At 41.1% G+C, this 23,311-nt stretch overlaps 1 protein-coding gene across 2 annotated transcripts in view; it reads left to right on the top strand.

The window, feature by feature from the left end:
* nlgn2a (neuroligin 2a) overlaps positions 1-23,311 on the top strand; it is a 197,597-nt gene that overhangs the window by 73,458 nt on the left and 100,828 nt on the right. For both annotated transcript variants that reach the window (XM_072687420.1, XM_072687419.1), the window contains exon 2: positions 1,105-1,918. In XM_072687420.1, coding sequence (XP_072543521.1) covers positions 1,447-1,918 — 472 coding nt within the window. In that variant the 5' untranslated portion in view covers positions 1,105-1,446. The remainder of the gene's footprint in view (positions 1-1,104; positions 1,919-23,311) is intronic.

Raw genomic sequence — 23,311 nt, 5'->3', positions numbered from 1 at the left:
AATTCTGTTTTTAGAGATGATGTGTACAATCTACTTTGAGGTTAGAGCATGGAGTTAAGGCACAATTCTAAAATGGTATATATATATATATATATCGAAAGAGAGAGAGAGAGAGAATAAAATAGAATGAAAGTCAGTTTTGGATCGTCTACAGCTCTGTCCATCATTCTGGCCAAATGTGCCTCATAGTTTCCTGCTAATTATTGATTTCAGATTATTCAAATTCCAAACTTTGGAACAATAGATGTATACAGCCTATAGAAAAGAGTCTATGAAGAACCTCTTTTTAAAAGTGACAGTAGACTAAACCTTGCTGGTTTGAATTCTATGTATGAGCTGTTGACTGGTTGGCTGACTGGCTCTTGAGCAGTCTGCCATGGTGCCCTTGGGCAAGGTCTTTAACTTCTAGGCAACCCAATACAGCACAGCCCTGCTCCACAACACTGTTGCTCCTGTTTGTCTGGATATTGTTTGGCAGCAAAATGATTCTGTTACAAAATGTGAAAATTCTGACAATGTCTGTTCACAATTGGGCCAATAAACTACTACTTAAGCAGCTTAACTCATAAAATCAGACAGCAGATAAAAGGCTGTCATGGTGCTAAACGTTTTTTGCCTTTTTCTGAATGACATTGCAGCCACATCTTTTAAAATACATGGAGCTTTGTTGTGCTCTGCAGCCTACACAACCCAGAAAATGTCAGTTGGCATACATTGTCAAAGGTCATCATTATATATTCAGCCACTATATGGAAATGTCTAACCTTTAAGAAAATGGGTCAGCGTTGATTAGCGGGTTACATAATTATTCATTCCTCTGCTCTGAGAATTGTGGATTTCTACAGTGTTAATCTTTAAATGCATGGGTGTATCACCAATCGTTATTACATACAGCGGGTCATTAGCAACCCTTCACTTACATCTACCACAAATTGATCTACAAATTGCCCTGATAAAAGTGTAAACCTGTCCAAAGTGACAGTAACAAACAGCTAATTATAAAATTTAACTGGACTTGAGACTAAAATGAGGTCACAGGTTGCTTGCAACCTGAGACACGCCTTTAATGCTAACCTCTGCTGTCCTTTTCTTTACCTCTAACAGGATTGCTGGGCGGCTGTGTGACCCTCTATGACCCCATGAGGACCACTCAGGGAGATGGAACGTAACAGACTTTCCCCCTTTGACCTTCGCTGCATCATCACAGCAACTCCTCGAGACTTGGAGTGAAGTTGGCAGCTCCTTGTCCTCCTCCCCGACCCTTCCGTTCTTCACCTGATCCCCTTGTTCCTCTCCTCCCTCTCCTCTCTTTTTTTCCCACAGCTTTCCATCCTGGCTCCTACCTGTCTGGATACTCACTTCTTCATCCCCCTTTGACCTTCCTCTTGACCTCTCAAGAGAGCACTGAAAAGAGAGTGAAGGAGCAGAAAGAAAGACACAACAGTCATGCACCCTTTACCTTCGTGTAAGCGTAACCTGGGCACTGCCCGCAAATCAGACTCTCCAGGCTGGATCCACTTCTTGTGTCTGTCCCTGTGGTTGGCACTGGCCTCATGCCAACGCTTTGACCCCAGTGCCAAGTACCCCACAGTCACCACCAACTATGGCAAGCTGCGGGGCATCAAAAAGGATCTCAACAACGAAATACTGGGCCCCGTGGAGCAGTACTTGGGGGTTCCATACGCCACCGCACCCATCGGAGACCGCCGCTTCCAGCCACCGGAGGCTCCAGGCTCGTGGCAAGAAGTGCGAAATGCCACGCAGTTTGCCCCCGTTTGCCCCCAGAACCTGCATGGGGTGTTGCCTGAGATCATGCTGCCAGTGTGGTTCACAGATAGCCTGGACGTGGCGGCCACTTACATCCAGAACCAGAGCGAAGACTGCCTCTACCTCAATGTCTACGTGCCCACAGAGGACGGTGAGTGCACATCCAGCACATTGTAGTGCAGGATAATGAGAATCCTTCACTGCAGGAAAACACAGTGCATTGCTGTAGACAAGCACAGGATGTTTGTTAGCCCTTAGAAGTCTCTAACCCTTAACCATTTTCAAAAGTTTTTTAAGGTTTTTATAGTTCATATGAATTATTTCTTATTTGTAGATCATTTGAACAAGCAGATGCATTCTGATCAAAGTGTGGATTCAGTACCTTTTAGTTTGTCTCTAAATACTGTAAGAGCATTTTTATTATGATATGTTGTCTACAGTCTTTTTGCGCAGAAGCCTTAAGGCTGATTCATACCTGCTGTGGACGCACCATAACGCGCATGGTCAAAATGACCTAATAGTGGATGAAACGTCCGGGCACAGAGGCTGTACGCAAGGGCATGTACTACTTGAAAATTGAAACAGCGTGGCCATTCATTGGCTAAAATAACACTGCCTTTTCTGTTTGTGTGCCACTTTCAACGAAAGCGCTTCTTTCTTATTAATCCACAAAAGTTATCTTCTAACCAGTTCCAAGGTGTTTGACACTGCGATGAACAGTTATTTACATACAATGTAAAGACCTCAGGTCATACAAAAAATGTTTCTCTAAGCAGGATAAGAGAACAGAATGAAATAAAAATGGGTCATCAAAAAATCTCAAAGTACGGGATTGCTAGGTAAAGTCGCAGAAAAGATGTAAACATTGAACAATGTGTACGGTCCAGCACTACGGGGGTGCTCTGTGCCGTGTTTGCGCTAGGTATGAACCAGCCATTGCAGTTTCAGCATGTTTTTATTATTATTATGATTTTACTTTCAGAAATCTTAATGGCAAATGCATAATGTATTATGGAATATTCAATATCAACAAGTAACAAGGACATTCATCCACTGTTAAAAGTGGTGTTGAGCTGAACAAAGAGAAGAAAACAGCAAGATTATAAATGTTATCTTTTGTTGATTGGCTGATAAATTCTTAGGTCATCAGAGCTTTTTGATAGCTATACCATTCAGCAATTTCATGAAATGCAGCTATATACATAATTAATTAACCCACACGGAACGTTTGTAATTATTTTTTGGAGCTGGGACGACAATAGAAATAATAAAAAAATAATGACACATTCAAAAACCCATTGGAAAATGAGAACAGTAGCTCTAGTAGACTTCTAAGGGTTAAGCAACAGCTAGGCCTGTATCTGCACTGCAAATATAATCCATAGCATAATAAATGCCACAGTGCTCTGCAGAGGTTTTTATTTTTCAGGAGGCAGAGCAGCCTACATCCAAACACGTCACACAACACACTTGTTTTTTTTTCTCGTCTCCATCCAAGACACACTGTTCCGTGTCAGTGGAGACTTTTCCTGACTGCTGGTTTACAATGCTGGTAAACTTTTGACTGCGTGACCATAATCCTGCTCTGCTTTCTCATTACATCCTCCTCAGAGTGCTGCGGATCAGGATATGAGGTCAGAGCTGGCTGATGCGGGCCAGAAAGTCACGGCCAAAACAAAAACAGAAAAACGTTGTTGTATGAACTTCATTTAATTAGGCCACACATTTCCACTCAGTCCGATGGAGCAGAGTCTTTCCTACCTCAGCATAAGATGAGGCTTCAATTATTGTCAACATGTTTTCGGTTTCTAAAGCATTTTTAAGTGCATTAGCGAAGCCACACTCCAACTGAAGTGAGGCTAATCGACTCAGAATTAACAGCCCAAATGACCAAACGACTTTTAGGGGCTGGGGTAAAACTGGGACTCTTTTTTTTTCTTCTTTCTTCTTCTTTCTTCTACTTCCATTTTGTTTTGGGGTTGCAGAGAGCGAGGTGGACAGGCGCTCTCGGTGGGCCGACATGTCGATTTGCACAGCTACATTTTGTTTTTCTTTTGCACTTAATACTCCCCTGTCATGCGCCCCGGTTGCCAGAGGAACAAATGATCAATATTGGCAGCAATTTGTAATCTCAGAGCATTTTCTCTCCACTTCTCTCCTTCAGATCTGCTGTTTTTTGCTTGGTTTTTGTTGTGGGATGGTTAAAGGTCCCACTGAACTCTTTTTATCATAAAGGACCTTTACAGCCCAACTCAATTCAGCTCAAAGTCAGCACCATCTAAATAAGAATGGAGACAACTTCCACGCTTTACTGGCTACAACTTCAGAAACACACACACACACACACACACTTTTTGCGCTCTCTCTAGAGCTCCCCCGCATACACACACACACACACACATCCACAGTGGATTTAAAGGAGAAAGAATAGAACATCACACTTCAACATGCAAGTGCAGCTCCACTGGGGCTCTGCTGGGAACAAACTGAGCATGCTTGTGTGTGTGTGTGTGTGTGTGTGTGTTTATAAGAACAACCCCTGGTGTGAATAGGGTTGTTTTATTCTCTTGCCTGTCAACACTGAACACCACCAACAGCTTGTAGCTTTTTTTTTGAGCAACCCAACTCTCTCTCTCCCTCTCTCTCTCTCATTCTCTCCCCCTCTATCTCTCTCTCTCTCTTTTGTTTTTATTTTTATTTTGTCTCTATTTATTTCTCAATGTCTCTCTTCTTCCTCTCTCCCTCTCACTTCATGATCTTTCTCTCTCCATCTTTCACTTTACTCCTCCACCCTCCCCTGTCTCTCTCCCTCCCTCCATCTCGATTTCCCTCTCTCTCTCTTCATGATCTTTTTCTCTGCAGCTTTCACTTTGTTACTCCCCCACCTTCCCCTGTCTCTCTCCCTCCCTCCATCTCTATTTCCCTCTCTCTCTCTTCATGATCTTTCTTTCCTAATCTTTTTTAATTTGTCACTTCCCCACCTTCCTCTACCCTTCCATATCTCCAATCCTCCCTCCCTCCATCTCTCTCTCTTGCTCTCACTCACTCTCTCTCTCTCTTTCCTCATCTTGCTTGTGACCTCTACAGAAATCGCCAGTTCCCGCAGTCACAAATCTGCCAATTTCCATTTTCCAAAATCCCCAAATTCCTTTTAATCCAGCCAATCCCTGCCAGCGGCCATCGCCCAGGCCCATGTATTAAATAACAAGCCATTTTCTTCCAAACCCATAATCATAGACCTTTTTGTCGACACCAAATAGTGCACTTAACAGTTTACAATCCCTACTTAACATGATTGACAGTCTTAAGAATTTCAGACCTATTAACTCTGGTGTGGCTTAGTGCACGGTATAGACACAATATCACACCACCATTATATTCCTTTATATTACAATTACAGTATGCCCTACAGCATACTGACACCGGAACAACAAATCACCATTAACGCATGGCCTGCATTATGTTTAATCAGTCTAGAGATGGAATGGTCAGCAGCTTTATTTCTGCTTTTTATTTTTGATAGTTGGATGTAGTGAATAAAAAAAAAAAACAGACATGGACATTTTGTCCGTGCACAGAGCTGATTTCTACCCTGGCTTTAATGCGACTCTGCAGCCACAAGTGATATCTGAATTGCCATCTAGCGTTTGAACGAGGAGCTGTGGTACGCTATATGGACATAAGTATTGGAACGCCTCTTAATTATTAAATTCAGGTGTTTCATTCAGTCCTATTGCCACAGGTGTATAAATCAAACACCTAGCCATGCAGTCTGCCTTTACACACATTAGTAAAAGAATATACTGTTCTTAGGAGCTCACTGAATTCCAGTGTGGTTCTGTAACAGGATGTCAGTTGGTAAAATCTCTTTTATATATTCCCCCTAAATCTCCTATATATTCCAGCATCAACTGTGATTGTTATTTAAAAGTGGAAGCATTTAGGAACCACAGCAACTCAGCCACAAAGGGGCAGACCATATAAAGTTACAAAGTGGGTCCCTGAGTGCTGAGCGTAGTGCATAGAGTATGAAAGTCACCAACACTCTGCTGACTCAATAACTGCCAAACCTGCTCTCAGATCTGCAGAGGGAGGAGCAACTCCATATTAATGCCTATGAATTTAGAAGGGGATATCATAAAAGCTCATAAAAGGTGTAATGTGAAGGTGTCCCAATACTTTTGTCTATACAGTGTGTCATTTGTTGGACTGTCTGTGATTGGTCACAACACACAGTAAAGGCACTGGTTAGAGGGGTAGAGAACTGCACTTTTTTGTTTACCATAGCAGAATCAATATTGTAAAGGCTGATACTGCAATAATGATCACCAAAAAACATATTACGCAGCCCTTGTGTGAATGTGTGTGTGTTTATGTGCACACACTGTGCAGTAGGGAGCAGAAGTGTGTAGCCCTACAGGGTTTGGGCCTGGTGCTGCAGTTCTGTTGTGTGAAGGCCCAGGGGGCGGCTGAGTAGAGGCCTCTCATCAGTCACTGTCCGTGAGGGCGATCGGCTGACCCCCCTCTCCAACCCCTCCACCGCCCCGCACCAGACAGCATGCCCTCCCATACATCTCCCTCCAGTCAATTCTCTGAGTGCTCAGCGCTGCAGTGTTCCCCTGCTCAGCCATGATCCGTCATTCAAAGCCCTCTGTCACATTCTAGCAGCTGCATGCAGCTCCTTCACGGCTCTTCAGATTCTGATGGTTTCATCACATGATGAGCAAGACCTATTACAGGACTGTGCAGGTCTTAGGCTATCTGAGCATATTATATTTGTTTGGAGACACATGAACATTACAATCAATACAAATAAACATCAAAGGGTCCATACTCTATATCCCTGATATTTTATATGGCATAAGCTATAGTGATTGTTATTATATATATATATACAGTCATGCCCGAAAGTATTCATACCCCTGGCAAAGTTTGACTTAAATTTACTTTTATTTAACCAGAAATTATATTTTTGCCTGGAAATGACACAGGCATCTCCCAGGAGATAACACGATGATGTACAAGAGGCATCATTGTGGGAAAAAATATTTCTCAGCTTTTATACACATTTGAACAAAAATTATTCATACCCTTCTCAATAATTAATAGAAAAGCCTTTATTGGCTATTACAGCAATCAAACGCTTCCTGTAATTGCTGACCAGCTTTTTGCATGTCCCCACTGGTATTTTTGCCCATTCATCTTTAGTGATGAGCTCCAACTCTTTGAGGATTCAAATTGGATTCAAGTCAGGACTCTGGCTGGGCCACTGCAAAACATTAATGTTTTTGTCTGCTAACCATTTCTTCACCACTTTGGCTGTGTGTTTTGGGTCGTTGTCGTGCTGAAATGTCCACCGGTTCCCAAGGCCAAGTTTCTCTGCAGACTGCCTGATGTTGTTGTTGAGAATCTTGATGTATTGCTCTTTTTTCATGGTGCCATTTACTGCGATCAAGTTCCCTGGTCCATTGGCTGAAAAACACCCCCAAAACATTAGGTTCCCACCACCATGTTTGACAGTGGGGATGGTGTTCTTAGGGTTGAAGGCTTCTCCTTTTTTACGCCAAATGGTGCACACATCATTGTGGCCAAACAATTCAATTTTTGTGTCATCTGACCATAAAACAGAACACCAGAAGTCTTCTTCTTTGTCCAGATGAGCATTTGCAAAGGTCAAGCGGGCTTTTGTGTGCCTTTTCTGGAGAAGTGGTGTCCTCCTTGGCCTGCGTCCGTGGAACCCAGCAGTGTGCAGTGTCCGTTGAACTGTCTGCCTTGAGATGTCGCCACCAGCAGAGTCCAGATTCACCAGGATGGCCTTGGTGGTGATCCTTGGATTTTTCTTCACCTCTCTCACTATTCTCCTGGCCAGCACAGGTGTCACTTTTGGCTTCCGACCACATCTTCTGAGATTTTCCACAGTGCGGAACTTCTTGTATTTTTTAATAATACTTTGCACTGTAGCCACTGGAACTTGAAAACATTTTGATATGGCTTTATAGCCCTTTCCTGACTTGTGAGCGGCCACAATGCACAGCCGCAGGTCCTTAGTGAGCTCCTTTGTCTTAGCCATGACTGTCCACAAACCAACTGCAGAGAGCTGCTGTTTTTCTCCTGTTGAGTTGATTAAAACAGCTGTTCCCAATGAATCAGGGTAATTAGGATGCTTTAAAACAGCTTGGACTATTTGGAATGGTATAGAACTTTGGATTTTCCCATATACTGTGACAGTTTTCAAAGGGTATGAATAATTTTGGACATGGCACTTTTTGTTCAAATGTGTATAAAAGCTGAGAAATACTTTCTCCCACAATGATGCCTCTTGTACATCATCGTGTTATCTCCTGGGAGATGCCTGTGTCGTTTCAAGGCAAAAATATAATTTCTGGTTAAATAAAAGTAAATTTAAGTCAAACTTTGCCAGGGGTATGAATACTTTCGGGCATGACTGTATATATATATATATATATATATATATATATGAAAGCAATATATTTAAGTAATATCTATTATTTCCTTAATGGATTCTCCAAATAAAGAAGCCAAAACATTCGCTTGGTAAAATATTTTTTACGCTACTTTACGCTACGTTTTCTTAAGACCAGAGCACACCAAACGGACTACCATGAACAAACATGGTTTGTTTTCGTTTGCGTTTGTCCAAAAATGTCTGGCCGATGTTCGGGCAGTTGACCGTGACTTAGAACAGACTTTTCCACACGCAGCTGTGCGCCCACTGAAATCACCAGTTACCATAGTGACCAACTTACTTATCCTGCTGTTTAGCTTGTGTTTAAGCACCGATAATGGCATTGTTTTGGATGGAGAGGACGTACTTATTCCCAAAAACCCAAAAATACCCCCATGGGAAAAGTCTATTACGGGTGTTTTGCTATCTCATATGAGGTGTAGCTACCCTTTTTTAAAATCTGGTGGTGCTGCTCCAGTGCAAACTGTGTGAAGAATATTTTTCCATTTTCCAGTATATGGCTTACAACATACAACTTCATCATCCCCATCTTTTAATAATGAAAGTCTGCTGTTGTGTTCGGTGGTGTTTGGCCGGTTAGCCACAGACAGTTGTTTTCAACTTACTGGTCAGTGTACTCTGGCTTTTACAGTGTCTTGAAGCCTGATAAAGGCTACACTATGTGGCCAAAGGTTATTAAGCTTATATTATTAAGTATTATTTAGTATTACAGCTCATCCTATGTTTCTTCCAAAATCAAGGGTATTGAAAAAAAAACTAAACAAATATATATATATATATATATATATATATATATATATATATATATATATATATATATATATATATATAATATCTAAAAATATATATACATATATATGTTATTTTATTTATTTATTTATTATTTATTTTTGCTGCTGTAACGATCTCTACTTGTGAAGGACATGCCACTAGATTTTGTAATATTGCTCTAAGGATTTGATTGCAGTCCACCATTAAGAGTCTTAGCAATGCCGGGTACTGATGTTGGATGTGCCACTAGATTCTGTAACATTGTCATGAGAATTTGATTGCATGAGAGCATTAGTAGAGTTCTGGATCATAAACTCCACTCCAGCTCACCCTAAAGACACTGAACAGTGTTCCATCTCTACAGATAACACAGTTCCACTACTCCACATCCCATTGCTGGGGGGCTTGCCCCTTTAGACCACCCACGCTTTAGGCATTTTTTCACAGTGCTTTTTCTCCTGTAAAAGCTGTTCATGTGTGCAATTGAACACTCCTTTCACCAATATGTGCATCCTTTTGCTTTACTCAATTAAACAGTTGTCTATAAATACTTGGACATACAGTATGCATAACTTATTTCTTTAAAACAAAAGCTTGCATGTGTATAATCTCAGATTTATGTCTTGATCTTTTAGAAGGCTGCAGTGACGCGTATGATTGTAGAGTTTTTTTATTAAAGCAACATTGTGTAGCATTTGTAAACATTTTTACCTACAAATAGCAGCTTTAAAAATTATGTTGATGCTCCAGTGACTTGTAATAAGGAGAATAGTGTCTCTATCATTGCTACTTTGGTGAAGTGGGCAGAACAACCTTCACGAGAGCTGTGTGGCACTGTGTACTCTGCGTGTGTCTGCACTTTGTCAGTCCACATGTTTTTTTCCTTTCAGGTGCTGGTTATGTATCTCTCAGCTTGTCCAGAAATTCATGTATGAAGAATGTCCTGTAGGGGGAGCCCAGCAGCAAGACATACCCTTTCTCACATAATGTTGCTGTATTAACCAATGAAAATGTGTTGATTTAGTAGTATAGGGAGCCCAAATCACTCAGTTCGCATTCTTGCATCTTTCTGTGTGAGTTTAACCATTTCCAACCCCACCCTGAGGCAGTCCGGTATTTGTAGTAATTATCCAGTACCTGCTTTGGCCAGTCAATACTTAATTAAGTTATACTTCATTAAGTTAAATTAAGTGGAATCATGGGGTGCGTGCTGATGGTGTAACTCAACAAAGCCGTGCAAAGACTAAGAAGAGAAAGAGAAACCTCATTCTTTTCACATTTGCATTATTTTAACGTTTATTTTTAATAAGCAAAAACACACGAACTGCCCAGACAAACGACGACCTTTTTCCCAGTACTGTATGTCCTAAGTTAATAACCTCGGCTGGGTTTTCCAAAGTCATCTTAGTACAAAGAAGATTCAAAGCGATTCAATAGCAAAGCGAGGATCCACCTCTCTCTACCAGTCAAGATGATCTTAACACCAAGATGCTTTTGGGAAACTGGGACCAGTGCAGCTCTTTAGGACTGCAATGGTCTATACCTGCATTACATATGTTAGCATTGTCTCAGCCTTTAGTTTTGTTCTGTGTTGTCCTTTAAATAGATACCTTGCTCCCTTACTCCCTTATTCCCTTATTCAGATGTGCTAGTAGCCCATCTGCACATAGAGCCCTTTGTATTATGCCTCCCCACCCCCCAGCCTGTGACCCATACCCAGAGCAAAGCATCTCATAATGATGCATTAAGAGCCCTTCTGGTGAGTGAACTATTCTACTGTAGTCTTCTGAAGTCTGTGAGAACGGTAAGGGCACACAAAACTAGGACACACAAATGTGAGCATGTGTTTTTTTCTTTTATTAGGCAATGTGGTGCCAGTTTTGGAAGCAGGCTCTTTTTCATGTCTTGCTTATTTGTGCAGAGTGTGTTCTCTTTCTTGCAACAAAGCCACCCCCCCCCTACACACACACACACACACATACACACACACTGAGCGCATCCATATAAGAGGGCATATATCTAGTTTAAGAACCACTGCTATAGATGATCTTTTCATTCTTAGCTCCATACAGATGACAATGTCTTTTTAGCATCTTCTGAACATCTTCATACCTAATATGTCTAGCATCCTATAATAAATAACAAGATATGCTAAAACTAGTATTGCTTTTAGATGCTCGTAATTACTTTAACTTTAGGTCTACTGTAAGATTATTGCAGCAAAGCCCCCCCCCCCTCCCCCCACCTATCTTTTTTCATTATGCCTCCAATTCTCTCTCCACTGTCTTTCACTCTTTTCCCTGCAGTCATCTTTGCTCTGACATAGCTCCTTTGGGGAGGCTTTTCCTGGGCTTTAGGACCCTGGGGGAACTGGTTAAAAAGGTGGGAGTGAGCGGTCAGTCCCAAATGTTTAAGATGGGTTGTGATGGGATAGTTTCAGTGTGACTGCTCTGGCAGCTCCCCAGTGGCTCTATCGCTAGTATCTTCATCACTTCAACCCAAAGTCTGTTAACATCTTAGTCTGAAGAACAAAATATGCTAAAGCATCTGTTAAGTCTACTCAGATGTGATCATAATTTAAGTGGATGATCTTAACACTATTAAGGTCTCTCTGGGTGTAAATGTCTCCTGATTGCCTTCATCATATCAATCCAAGATTTTTGGCTTCCTAGCATAAATAAAACATAAGAAATCAAGGCTAGTATATCTGTCAAGTATTTTAAATAGTATTACATTTTCTGCTCTGACTTGAAGAGTCAGAGTCAGAACATCTCCAAAACATCAGGCTGATCTTGTGTGGTGTTCCCAGTATGCAGTGGTCAGTACCTACCAAAGTGCTCCAAGGAAGGACAACTGTTGAATGGGTGACATGGTCATGGGCTCAAGCTAAGTGATGCAACCCGTCTTAGACAGGTGGTATTAATGTTATGGCTATATGATTGGTGTATGTAAGATGTCAGGAACCACCTTAACGCCTGTCAGATATTTCCCACTAGTTGCATATACCTGGATTAAGCCTCAACCTACACTAAAATGTTTAGACAATCACAGCATCCATTAATGTAACTGTTTGTGAGAACACTAAGGTGTAGACCTCAGGTGTTTTGGAAGGTTACATAATCTAAAGATTATAATTGGGTGAAGAAGGCACTAATGAAGCAGCGGAAAACATAAAAGGGATTAGTGCAGTGCACATAATCAGCAGTTTGGTTTATTCACTGTGAGATATGTCCATTTTTTGCAGCGTAGACCTCTAAATTGGGATCTTGGCTATGCCCATGACCATGTCCAATTCCAGGCTTAGTCTATGCCTGGGAAACAGGACTTTAACATTAGATTGGTCTGTCATTACCATTATTCATTATTTATTATTTGGTTGCAACTTAAAGTAGCTGAGTGCATCTATTTAAGGGGCACCCACAAGCATTTGGACCTGTGGTATGCATCTAATATATAATCTAATAATACATATCTAATGTTGATTGGCTCACAGATATTTGGGTAGTTCTTCAGTGGTTCCCTCTCAACCCCCTGAAATATTTAACGCTTCTTACAGGCGCACACATATACAGAAAGAGGGTTTTGATTAAACTCAGTAACTCAGTAATATTGCTTTTAGCTATTTCAGTGAGGATTTTATGCTCAGGAGTTTGTAGAGTGTGGAGTGCAGGTTTGTGGATTGTGGAAGATCTGAGTTTTCACATACCCACAATGTCACTGAGCGCATCCATATAGGAGCGCATATGTCTAGTTTGAGAACCACTGCTGTAGATGATCTTTTCATTCTTAGCTCCATACAGATGACAATGTCTTTTAGCATCTTCTGAACCTCATACCTAATATATCTAGCATCCTATGATAAATAACAAGATATGCTAAAACTGGTATTGCTTTCAGATGCTCGCAATTACTTTAACTTTAAGTCTACTATAAGATTATTCAAATATAGAGAATAATCTTATAGTGATCAGTTATAATCTTTGTCTGTCTCCCCTACCGTCTCTTTCTTCAAACAGCAGACCAAATAATAGGCAGTAAAGGTGCCCATCCCTAAAAACCTGTAAACAACCTGTCAACCTAACCCCTTAACCTAAAGTGAGAAAACTAATAAAAAAGGCTTTCAATTTCTGCAGCTGTCCAAGGTAGTGTATTAACTATTGAGTGCATAAGATCAACACTGCATCTTACCTAACTACAATGCAGAAAGTAGATAATAGGGACAACATTAGCCAAGATTGACATCTGCCCCCGCACACCCAGTACATAACGATCTAGTTATATAGATAGAAGGAAGAGCCCTTACAAACACTTTTCACCAACAATGTGTATGAAGTAAAGGGCAAAACCTGTGGATAGCCTTGTCTGCTTTATCTGTACTCTGTGCACTTGCCCACAGAGATATAAATAGATAAACAAATGCATGGATAAATGGACAAATTAATAAATAAGTAAATAAACGCATAAATAACCAGGCGAAATGCACCACAGCACAAATATGATATTATGTGTGGTCTTGATGCAAGAACAATCAGGAACTTTATTTGTCATTCAATCTTTTCATATCCCACAGGCCACTGATGATGGGTGTTTTTTTTTGTCAGAAAGAAGGGTGGAAAGCAGGAAGGGAGGGGATTGGATGCCATTTCATCTGGCAGGGAAATGAAGGAGCACTTCGAAGCAGCACCTGAGTGTTTGCGGATTGGGCTTTTTTAATTAGCGTTTGAGCTAAAGGCATAGGTGCCGCTCTGAGACGTCCATGTTCCAGCCGCAGTGAAGAGCGCCAGCAGAGAGCAAGAACAAAGCAGCTTTGAGACACCAGACCACAAACAAATACAAGTATAAAGTGAAGAGGCTGGGTTCGATATAAGCACTGAAGTGTTTTTTTAATTAGATATATTCTAGAAAGAATGGAGCAGTGGAGAACTGGGAATTGAATATGTTCTAGAAGGAACGGAGTAGTGGGGAACTGGAAATGGAAAGTGTTGAATATGAATACAAATGGAGCAAGTGAGAATTGGGAACTGAATATTCACATTTGTCTTTTCTTTTTGTTTGTAGAGCTCTATTTTACAGCAAATATTGTCATAAAGTAGCTTTACAGAAATCCTAGAAAACAACCTTAGAGCGACAGTGACAGGAACATCTCCCTAAGAACACAACAGTAAGAAATCTTGACAGGATCCAAGACTCAAAAATAATGGTCCCATCCTCCATGGCTTGACACTGGAGAAGAAACAATTAAATGAGAATTGTGAGAATTCTGAACAAGGAAATCAACATAAATATTAAACATTCTAGACAGAATAAATTAATGGAGAATTGGATTTATTATGGAAAGAATGGAGTAATGCAGAGTTGAGCAATAATATAACTGCAGGAAAAAAAACATAGTAGAAAGAATATAGTAATAGGGTATTGGATAAGTTTTATAGAAATAATTAAAATATGGAAGGAATAAATACTGGATACATTCTAGAAAGAACACAATAAGTGTCAGATATTGGGTGTTAGATATGTTGTCAAAGCAACACAGCATTGAAGAATTGGATATTGGATAATGTCTAGAAAGAACACATGTTTGGATAATTAAGTATTGCATATGGTCTAGACAGTACACAATGTCAAATATTGGGCATTAGATATATTGTCAAAACAACACAGAATTGAAGAATTGGGTATTGGGTAATGTCTAAAAAGAACACAGGATTGGATAATTGGATATTGGATATGGTCTAGAAAGAACACAACATTGGATAGTTAAGTATTGGAAATAGTCTACAATAAACACAGTATTGGAGAACTGGATATTGGATATGGTTTAGAGAGAACTGACTATTAGAAGAAGTATTGGCTATGGTTTAGAAAGAACACAGCACTGGATGACTGAGTACTGGATATGTTCTAGAAAAAACACAGTTTTGGAAATTGGGTATTGTATATATTCTAGAAAGGATGAACTACTGAAGTGATGTGTATTGTGTGCTTTGTGCTGGAGAGTGGGGATTAGAAATGGTAATGTTGTGAAAATTGCATCCAAAACTGCCTCTCTCTTGCCCTTCTATCTCTCTCTTCCTTTAATATCCTCTTCATTTTTGGACACTGAACAGTCAGCAGCTGATGGAGGAGTTCAGCTTTGCTGCAGGGTGGAGCCAGTGAAATCAGCTGAGGTCAATTACTCTGCTTAGAGTTTTTGCACAAAGTAATGAGCAAGAATTGGTAACTTCCCAGTTTCTGTGTGTGTGTCATAGGAAAGATAAGGTAAAAGGTGGTGTTGCTACTAGTTCCAAAGCATTATGAAGAAATAGATAGGAAAAGCATGAACAAGCAGAAACAGAGAGGAAAGCATGTAATGACAGCTGATGAAGGGATGAATGAAGGACAAGGAGGCAAAGTGGATAATGGAGACACACAGAGGAGCAGGAATGAGAGAGAGACAGCTAGCTTTATCTACTTTCGTCTCTCTCTCTCTCTCTCTCTCTCTCTCTCTCTCTCTCTCTCTCGCTCTCACGCTCTCATTCTCTCTCTCTTGCTCTCTAAAGGTAGATGAAGCTGAGATTGAAGACAGAAGTGGGGGATATAGAGGGAAGGGTCGCCTTGGCAACCCTGCAGCTCTTCCAGCTTGTAGCTGTCAGGCATCGCATCAGAACTGTGTGTGTGTATGAGTGTGCATACCCAAAGTGTGTGTGTGTGTATGCCTGTGTGTTCATCCATTTGACTCTCTGCTTGACTCTCAATGAGGGAATTAACGAGAGCTGTGCTCTATGTGCTATTTATAGCCTCTGAGGCGAGAAAGAGTAGGAAGAAAAAGTTTGTGTGTGGGTGTGTGTGTGTGTATGTGCAAGCATTTTAGTGTGTGTGTGTGTACTCCTGACTTCTAGCGTCACTCTGCAGATGTTGCATTCTGTAGGGTCGGCGGGATGGGCTGTATTTACTCCATTTTATTTAGTCTCTCTCTCTCTCTCTCTCTCTCTCTCTCTCTCTCTCTCTCTCTCTCTCTCTCTCTCTCTCTTTTACACCCACTCTCCTTATCTTTCTCTGTATCTAACCCTCTTTCGTTCTTTTTCTCTTTCTAAATCTTTTAGTTTCTAGTTCTTGCTTCTGTTATCTTTTTCTCTCTCTATCTCTGCATCTCCTTCACCCTTTTACTCTCTCTCGATCAGAGTTGATCTTTAATTGTTTTATCACCCTCCCCTCTCTTTCTGGTCCTTTCAGACCCTACCCCCACATGCTCAGAGGGCTTCAGAAAGACAGAAATGGTCAGTGGATTGTTTGGGTAGGAGCCGCTGCGATTGAAGCTGAAACTCAGCTGCATCACCCGTTTGAAGGTTTTGCACAACTTGACCCGTGGCGGCAGGAAAAGCACTGAGAGCTGGAAATGAATGGGCCTCAGTAATGGAGATATTAGCCCTTCAAAGCATGAGGGTGGTGTGTGGTGGACGATTCTGGAAGGGCAGGTGTTTGTGAGCTGGAGATTGAATTGGAAAAAAGCTGCAGGAGGGATCGACTGGCCTGTTTGTGAAAGAAAAAACATGACAATGGAAATTCACAGACGCTATAAGGTGTTTAAGTTACTGCTGTTCCCTTTTCTGCAATGTTATTCCAGAACATCTATCGCTCTTTCTCTCTCTCTTTCTCTCACATAGACACACACACACATTTCCTTCTCTTGCTCTGTCTGTATTCACTTGTTCCTTTTCCTCATGCAGCATCCTCCTCTTCCTCTATCCCCCCTTCTCTCTCTCTGCAGCTCAAAGGGTTGTCTCTTCAGTGCCTGCTGTAGCTGAGGTGGCAAGTGGCTCTGAATGCAAATAAGACTCACCCCTCACTCCCTCCACCACACCCCCACACCACCCCTCACACACGCGCGCACATACACAGGCCTTGTACTTCTATCTGAAAAGGGGGAAAGGGCTCAGTAAGTAAGCAAGAACCAAGTGAGGGAGGCCGCCAGGATAGAAGGAAGAAGGAAAAGAAATGAAGGCAGTGAATAAAAGAAAATGAAATCTATGAAACTTCAAGTGGCGCTCGGTTCGTGATATAAAAGATTAAAAGCACTTCGTTTTGTCTTTCCCTTTCCTTTGAGCCTGAAATCTTATGGCATTTTTTCATATAATGAGCATTAGAGTACACGTCGGGGCCAATTGACTGCATGCCACAGCGAGTATAGGCCAGGCCTACCTTTTACCATGTGTTGTTTTCCTAAGGGGCAACTGAGGGGATACATATGGATAGTTTACCTTTTCAAAATACAACCTCAGTCACAGTGAAACCATTTTGAATGTAAGCATTGCACTGTGTCCTGTTTATTCTGTTAAATTAGACACAGCGATATTGTCAGCATTATAAAGTTAAATAAATACAAAAATGTATTTGAAGATAAAAGTGGCCTAATTGCAGATGTTACCATGTTATTAAATGTAACCATTTGTACACTGTTGTTTAGGAGCGTTAGCAATAAATGTGACCTCTAAAATATTAAATCCTTACAAATGTATAAATTAAATTAAACCAAATATTTTAGAAATGTAGCTAAACTTGACCAAAATGAAATTTGTTGAATGTTTTATAAAAATTGTCAAAAGACTAAAACTAAATCAAAATCCCCATTTACCTGTGAAAATAAACACTGCGCTGAATGCAATCAAATCCTCACAGCAGTGCTCCAAAATCTAGTAGAAAGCCTTCGCTGGACAGTACAGTACAGACAGTTACAAAAGCAGGATAAACTTTTTTTAATACCCCTGATTTCAGAAGAAACAATGAATGAGCAGGTGTCCCTATACTTTTGTCCAAACAGTGTAGATATGCTAGGAACTAGCACATCTCAGCAAAGATCTACAATCAGGAGAAACAGCAGTACGATGGCGGATCACTTATGTTGTACTTAATCAGCACTCTTACATTTTGCGATTGGTGGTGAAGCGTCATGCAGGCCAAATCAAGACCAAGAGGAGGAAGGCCTGATCCACATCCAGATTTCTGCCAGGTCTAAAGCTGGCAATGCTGTGAGAGCAATGTGTGAAAAGTGCTTAAGTGGTCCAGCCGTCTTCGGACTACGAGCCGTGTGAAAAGTGGCATGCTTTATTTTAATCTAAGTGATTAGTGGCCACGTTTTGTATGTTTTAATAAGATTAAGTCAATGTCAGTGAGACACGGAGGAGAGAGATTGTCCCACAAAATGAGCTAGATTACACTAAACCAACATGATTAGCCTGCATCTGTCACACACACACACACACACACACATACACACACACACACACATACACAGAGGAGTGGAGGAAATGAGGCAAACCAGCCAATGACTTTGCAGCGTTTGGAATCATCCTACGGATTTTCTTATTATTTCTAGTTATTGTAGAACAAATAGTTTCTGTTCTAAAATCTGATTGGCTGAACCATGTTTACGGGAAGTATGAAGTATTTATGAATGCACATTCTCAAGGTAACAACACTGGACTTGCGAACAAAAATACCACTCACAGTCTTGTCCAACATCGCTATAGTGTGCTACCGTGCTAGCATGCCAGCTAATGGCCTTGTCCAACATCGCTACCGTGTGCTACTGTGCTAGCATGCCAACTCATGGCCTTGTCCAACATCGCTACTGTGCGCTACCATGCTAGCACGCCAGCTAATGGCCTCGTCCAGCATTCCTATGGTGGTGTTAGCATGCTGGCCAACATCGCTGCCACAGTTTTAGCATGCCAACTAATGGCCTTGTCCAACATCGTTTCTGTGAAACAGCAAAAATAAGTTAATGTTATCCACCTATCCAGCAGGAATAGGTCAACGTCCGCATCCCTTTTCAAGGCTTTCAACATTTGAAGGTCTTTACACTGTCCAAACACATTGCCAGTGTTCACAAATGTCTTCCCCCTCGCCTGATCTAAGAACCTTTACATTGCATTTATGGCATTTAGCAGACACTCTTATCCAGAGTGACTTACAAAGTGCTTTGCTATTTACCCAAGAAAAACCTTAGCTAGTTAGAATAGACTAATAATTCAAAAGATACCTCTAAGCTTAGACATTACTAAACACACTTTTTGTTTAGCTTTTGGTCGTCAGATCTTTTCCTTTTTGGCTGGTTCTCAGCCCCCTTGCCGTGACAGTTCATGTAGTTTGACACATAGCCCATGTCAGATACACAGTGTCCCCTGAAACTCCCCTTCCCCTGTCCTACGCCCCCTGTTGCTGATAAGCTGGAATGGTGTTGTGTGGTTCAACCCAAGACACAAGAACACCTGACTTTGTCCCAGCACGCAAACAGCCTGGAGAGCTACCAAATACTGGCTGAATATTACAAGAAGTGTACTGAATTCAAATAGTACACTGCACCTTTTATGCACCAAGTTGTTAAACATCTATGTGCTGTTTCTGGATCCACCTTTGACAATATTGTTGTTTTTACAACCATGGCCTACTGTTAACAGACTACTTTCTGTAGTGGCAGATTGCAGGTTTATTGTAATTGTCATTAGTAGCCTGTAATACAGTGATTTGTACCCTCAGAAGTACAACAGTGGTCCATAAGGGCCAATGATGTTTAGCCACTTAATGTTTCTTATATATCTTCCAGTATTTATCAGCATTGTAATAAAGCAGTAAGCCACTCGAGGTATGTGTGTAACTGTAATTGTGCCATGGTTAAGGAGTGGTGGGCATGACATGAAGAGAAATGACCCTAACGCACAGCCTCAGCCTCTAGCTGCTTATTGCTTTATTACACAGCCTTATGACACTAGCTTCAATAAAGCTAATACCAGGTGGTCAGGGTTGTGATAGCCTGTAGACAGACTTTATAAAGATGCTATATCACGTGTATGACCTCGCTGAGGCTTTATGGAAGACATGGTGAGGCAGACAGAGGCAGGGCTGCTGGTCATAGCGCTCACGAAACCTGCCAGTAATTGTCACTGTGGCTGGTGTTGCTGGAAATTGCTTTAACCTTCATGCCTTCTCCATCGCCACCACTCCGTAAATGTCATCCTATCTGGCTGCTCTCCCTCTGCTCTCTGTTTAAACACTCCTCTTTTCACACACTCACTCTATCTCGCCCAAACATTCCCCCTGTCGCAAGCGCGTGCACACACACACACACACATACTTGCACACGCACACATACACCGGTGCAAATTCTATTCCAATCACCTTGTGGCTGTATGCCCTTTCTCTCTTTCTCTCTCTCTCTCTCTCTCTCTCTCCACCTCTCTCTTTCCCTCTATCTCCACCGAACATTCACCTTCTCTCTCACATCACCCATTCAAATCAGCCTGTACAGTATCTGCTCTTTCACACTTTTTTTGCTCTCTCTCTCTCTCTCTCTCTCTCTCTCTCTCTCTCTCTCTCTCTCTCTCTATCTATCTCTCTCTCTGTCCCACTCAGTAGCTTTTGCTCTCACCTAGACCTGCTTTGTCATTGAATATCATGTCAGACTCAGAATGCTGATGTAGGATCAGTAGGATTTATATCCTTTCATCTCCATATAAATATGCTTATTTGTGCAGTAGGGGACTGATCCCATGAGGTGTGAGACATGTAGGCCCAGGTGTGTGTCTGCTAGCCCTTTAAATGTGGTGTAGGCCGGTTACCAAGGGCACGGTTTAATGGTATAATGCCAGCATATGTATCTGGGTGGATGCAAACGCATTTCTTTACATTTGCACCCTGTCACTTATTTGGTGGCAAGACATGAATGCGCAACAGGGGGTTTAGCCCTCAGTATTTGCTGCTCAGTTGTATTTGTGAACCTGCTTTTATCTAAAATTGTGCTTGTGCTGCCAAGTGCCTCCCAAGACCCACACTTAGTGCCGATGCAAGGGCAAAATGGATTTTCCTGACCTTTTTCCATGGGCCCACGGGTTTAAATTACTGTTCTCTATTAATAACACAACGCCTCACTGGTGTTGTAGCATTTACCTGATATGTGATCTCACAGAGGCCAAAATGTATAGATTTTTACTTTGTTAGTGTCACAAACGATCACCTTAAACAAAAAATAAATAAATAAATAAATAAATAAATAAATATGAATGAGTCACCTGTCACATTCATATTCATTTTTACTCTGAATGAAAAAAAAGAATAATAAACAAATATCTATTTAAACTGTGTCGTGAATAAGTTTGCTCAATACCACAGTGTATCCAACAAGAACACAAGCTTTGTACATCCTCTATTGGTAAATTTTAAATGTAACTAGTTACAGAAGACCTGTGTTATTATTTAAAAAAATAATAAACTTAAAGATGATGCTAAAATCATTAAAGCATGTAATTACAGACAAAGACAGATAATCTACAGTGGACAGTTTGATTGACTGAGTCATCTGTAAATACTTGCTACACATACATGTCTGCACTGGGGTTGGGTAGTATAACAGTAATATTGCATATACCATATGTTAAATGTTGACGGTATCTCAAAGTGAGGACGATATTTCTGTTCTGTCTCTATCTAGCACAGGGCCAAATAAGCTCATTCCTCATTTAAGGGGGCCACAGGTTGAGGCGCTGTTTAGCAATGAGCTGAGTTTGATTAAAAGGTTGAGCAAGCAAACCTGGCAGTATGAACCAGCATGCCTGAAAACAGTTGAAAATAGTAATTGATTAATTAATTAATTAATTAAAATGTTTGTATTAATAATTCTGTATTAATGCACCGGGTTATTAAAACTGCAGCGCTGGTCCCTAACATGACGAGAGAAATTGATTGGATTGGATATCGCTCTTGTTGATTATGTGTTCATTTTAACTGCGCTCCACTGTGCCAGGTTAGCGTTTGAGCTGCTGGCCTTGATAATAATACAAACACATCTGCTACGACCACACTTGGCACTGCTGCAATTTTGTGCCTTATTTTTGTGTTTGTGCTGCAATGATGGAAACAGGGCCCTATGTATTGTGCTCTAGTGAAATTAGGCCGGCATTTTCTTTCTCTCTTTCTCTGACCTCTGTATTGAATACATGAGAATGTATTAATTCAGCTAAATAACCCTGACCTTGATACTGCATTACATTTGATAACTGCTATCATTTGTGCTCACCATAGCTGTCCTTATCTTTGAATTTGCTCTGCACACTAAAAGCAATGAAGCAAGTTTAAAAAAATATTTCAGAATTTAGCCAATTTGCCAGCACTCAAAATAAAACTGACATGCTTATAGGAGCAATACGGCACTAGGACCAACAAATAAAGAATCAGTCGATCAGAGCCATGCACTATTGCCACTATTCGCTGTCTCTTTGAGCTGCATTTTAGAAATAAGTGTTTCTTCAAACTTGGGGTGTTATCCCAGACCAGCATTGGATATTTACCATCTGTTTACTTCTGACCCATATTACCGAATCTGCCCAGCAGATTCCTGACCAAATATGCCTTCTCAACTTGCGTGTGTGTTTGTGTGTGATTTCCAGCCGATTACACTGCCTTGACAGACTGCACCACCAAACTGGCATTAGCCCACTCCCTGTGGGGCAAAACAGAAGATATAGCGAGCAGAAATAACCCCCGCTTGTGATTTTGCCCATCACACGATTCACCAACTCCGTTCAATACCACGAACTGAACCGACTCCAGATGTCACTACATAACTCAGCACAGCTGGATGGAACACCAACTGTGCCCATTTCCTTCCTTCACAAGCTTTTAGAGGAAGGAGGAGATTACCATCATTTACCTGTTTAGACCTTTGTGGCCTTCTGATTGCAAGACCGGGTGTCCAAATCAGAGAATGTGTAATTTTTGATTGACATCCACTGATGAGGTCTGCTCTAAAAGTGTATGTGTGAGTGTGAGAGTGTGTTTGTTTTCATGCATTTGCAGCACAGAACATGTCCTGACTATGTAGGAAAACCAGAGAGCAACAGAGGCTATCCTACCTTGTGATGATCCTGACTTCATAAACAGCTTTTTACAATAGCTACATGCGTCATGTCTTTTGTAAACTTCAGTGTGTGTATACACTGTATGTCCAGATGTATGTGGACGCCCTTTCTGACTGCATACAGATTTTTAAGGTGGTCCATCCAATACTTTTGGCATGACTTGGGGAGTTGGGATGCGTTGAGGTGGTGATCATCCAACATCCTGACCTCACTAATGCTCTTGTTACTGAATGCAATCAAATGCTGAAAGCAAGGCTGCAAAATGTTGTAGAAACCCCTGGATAAAATGAGCAGGTGTCCCAATACTTTTGTCCATATAGTTTACATGTTTCTTTTAATGTCTGATTCATCCAAGTACAAGTGACTTGGTCTCACTCCTGTAGACTTCTTAACCGTC

Source organism: Salminus brasiliensis, chromosome 9 (genome assembly GCF_030463535.1).
Source record: "Salminus brasiliensis chromosome 9, fSalBra1.hap2, whole genome shotgun sequence".
NCBI lineage: Eukaryota > Metazoa > Chordata > Actinopteri > Characiformes > Bryconidae > Salminus > Salminus brasiliensis.
The sequence above is the reverse complement of the archived record's forward strand: the minus strand, read 5'-3'. Positions and strand labels throughout refer to the sequence as shown.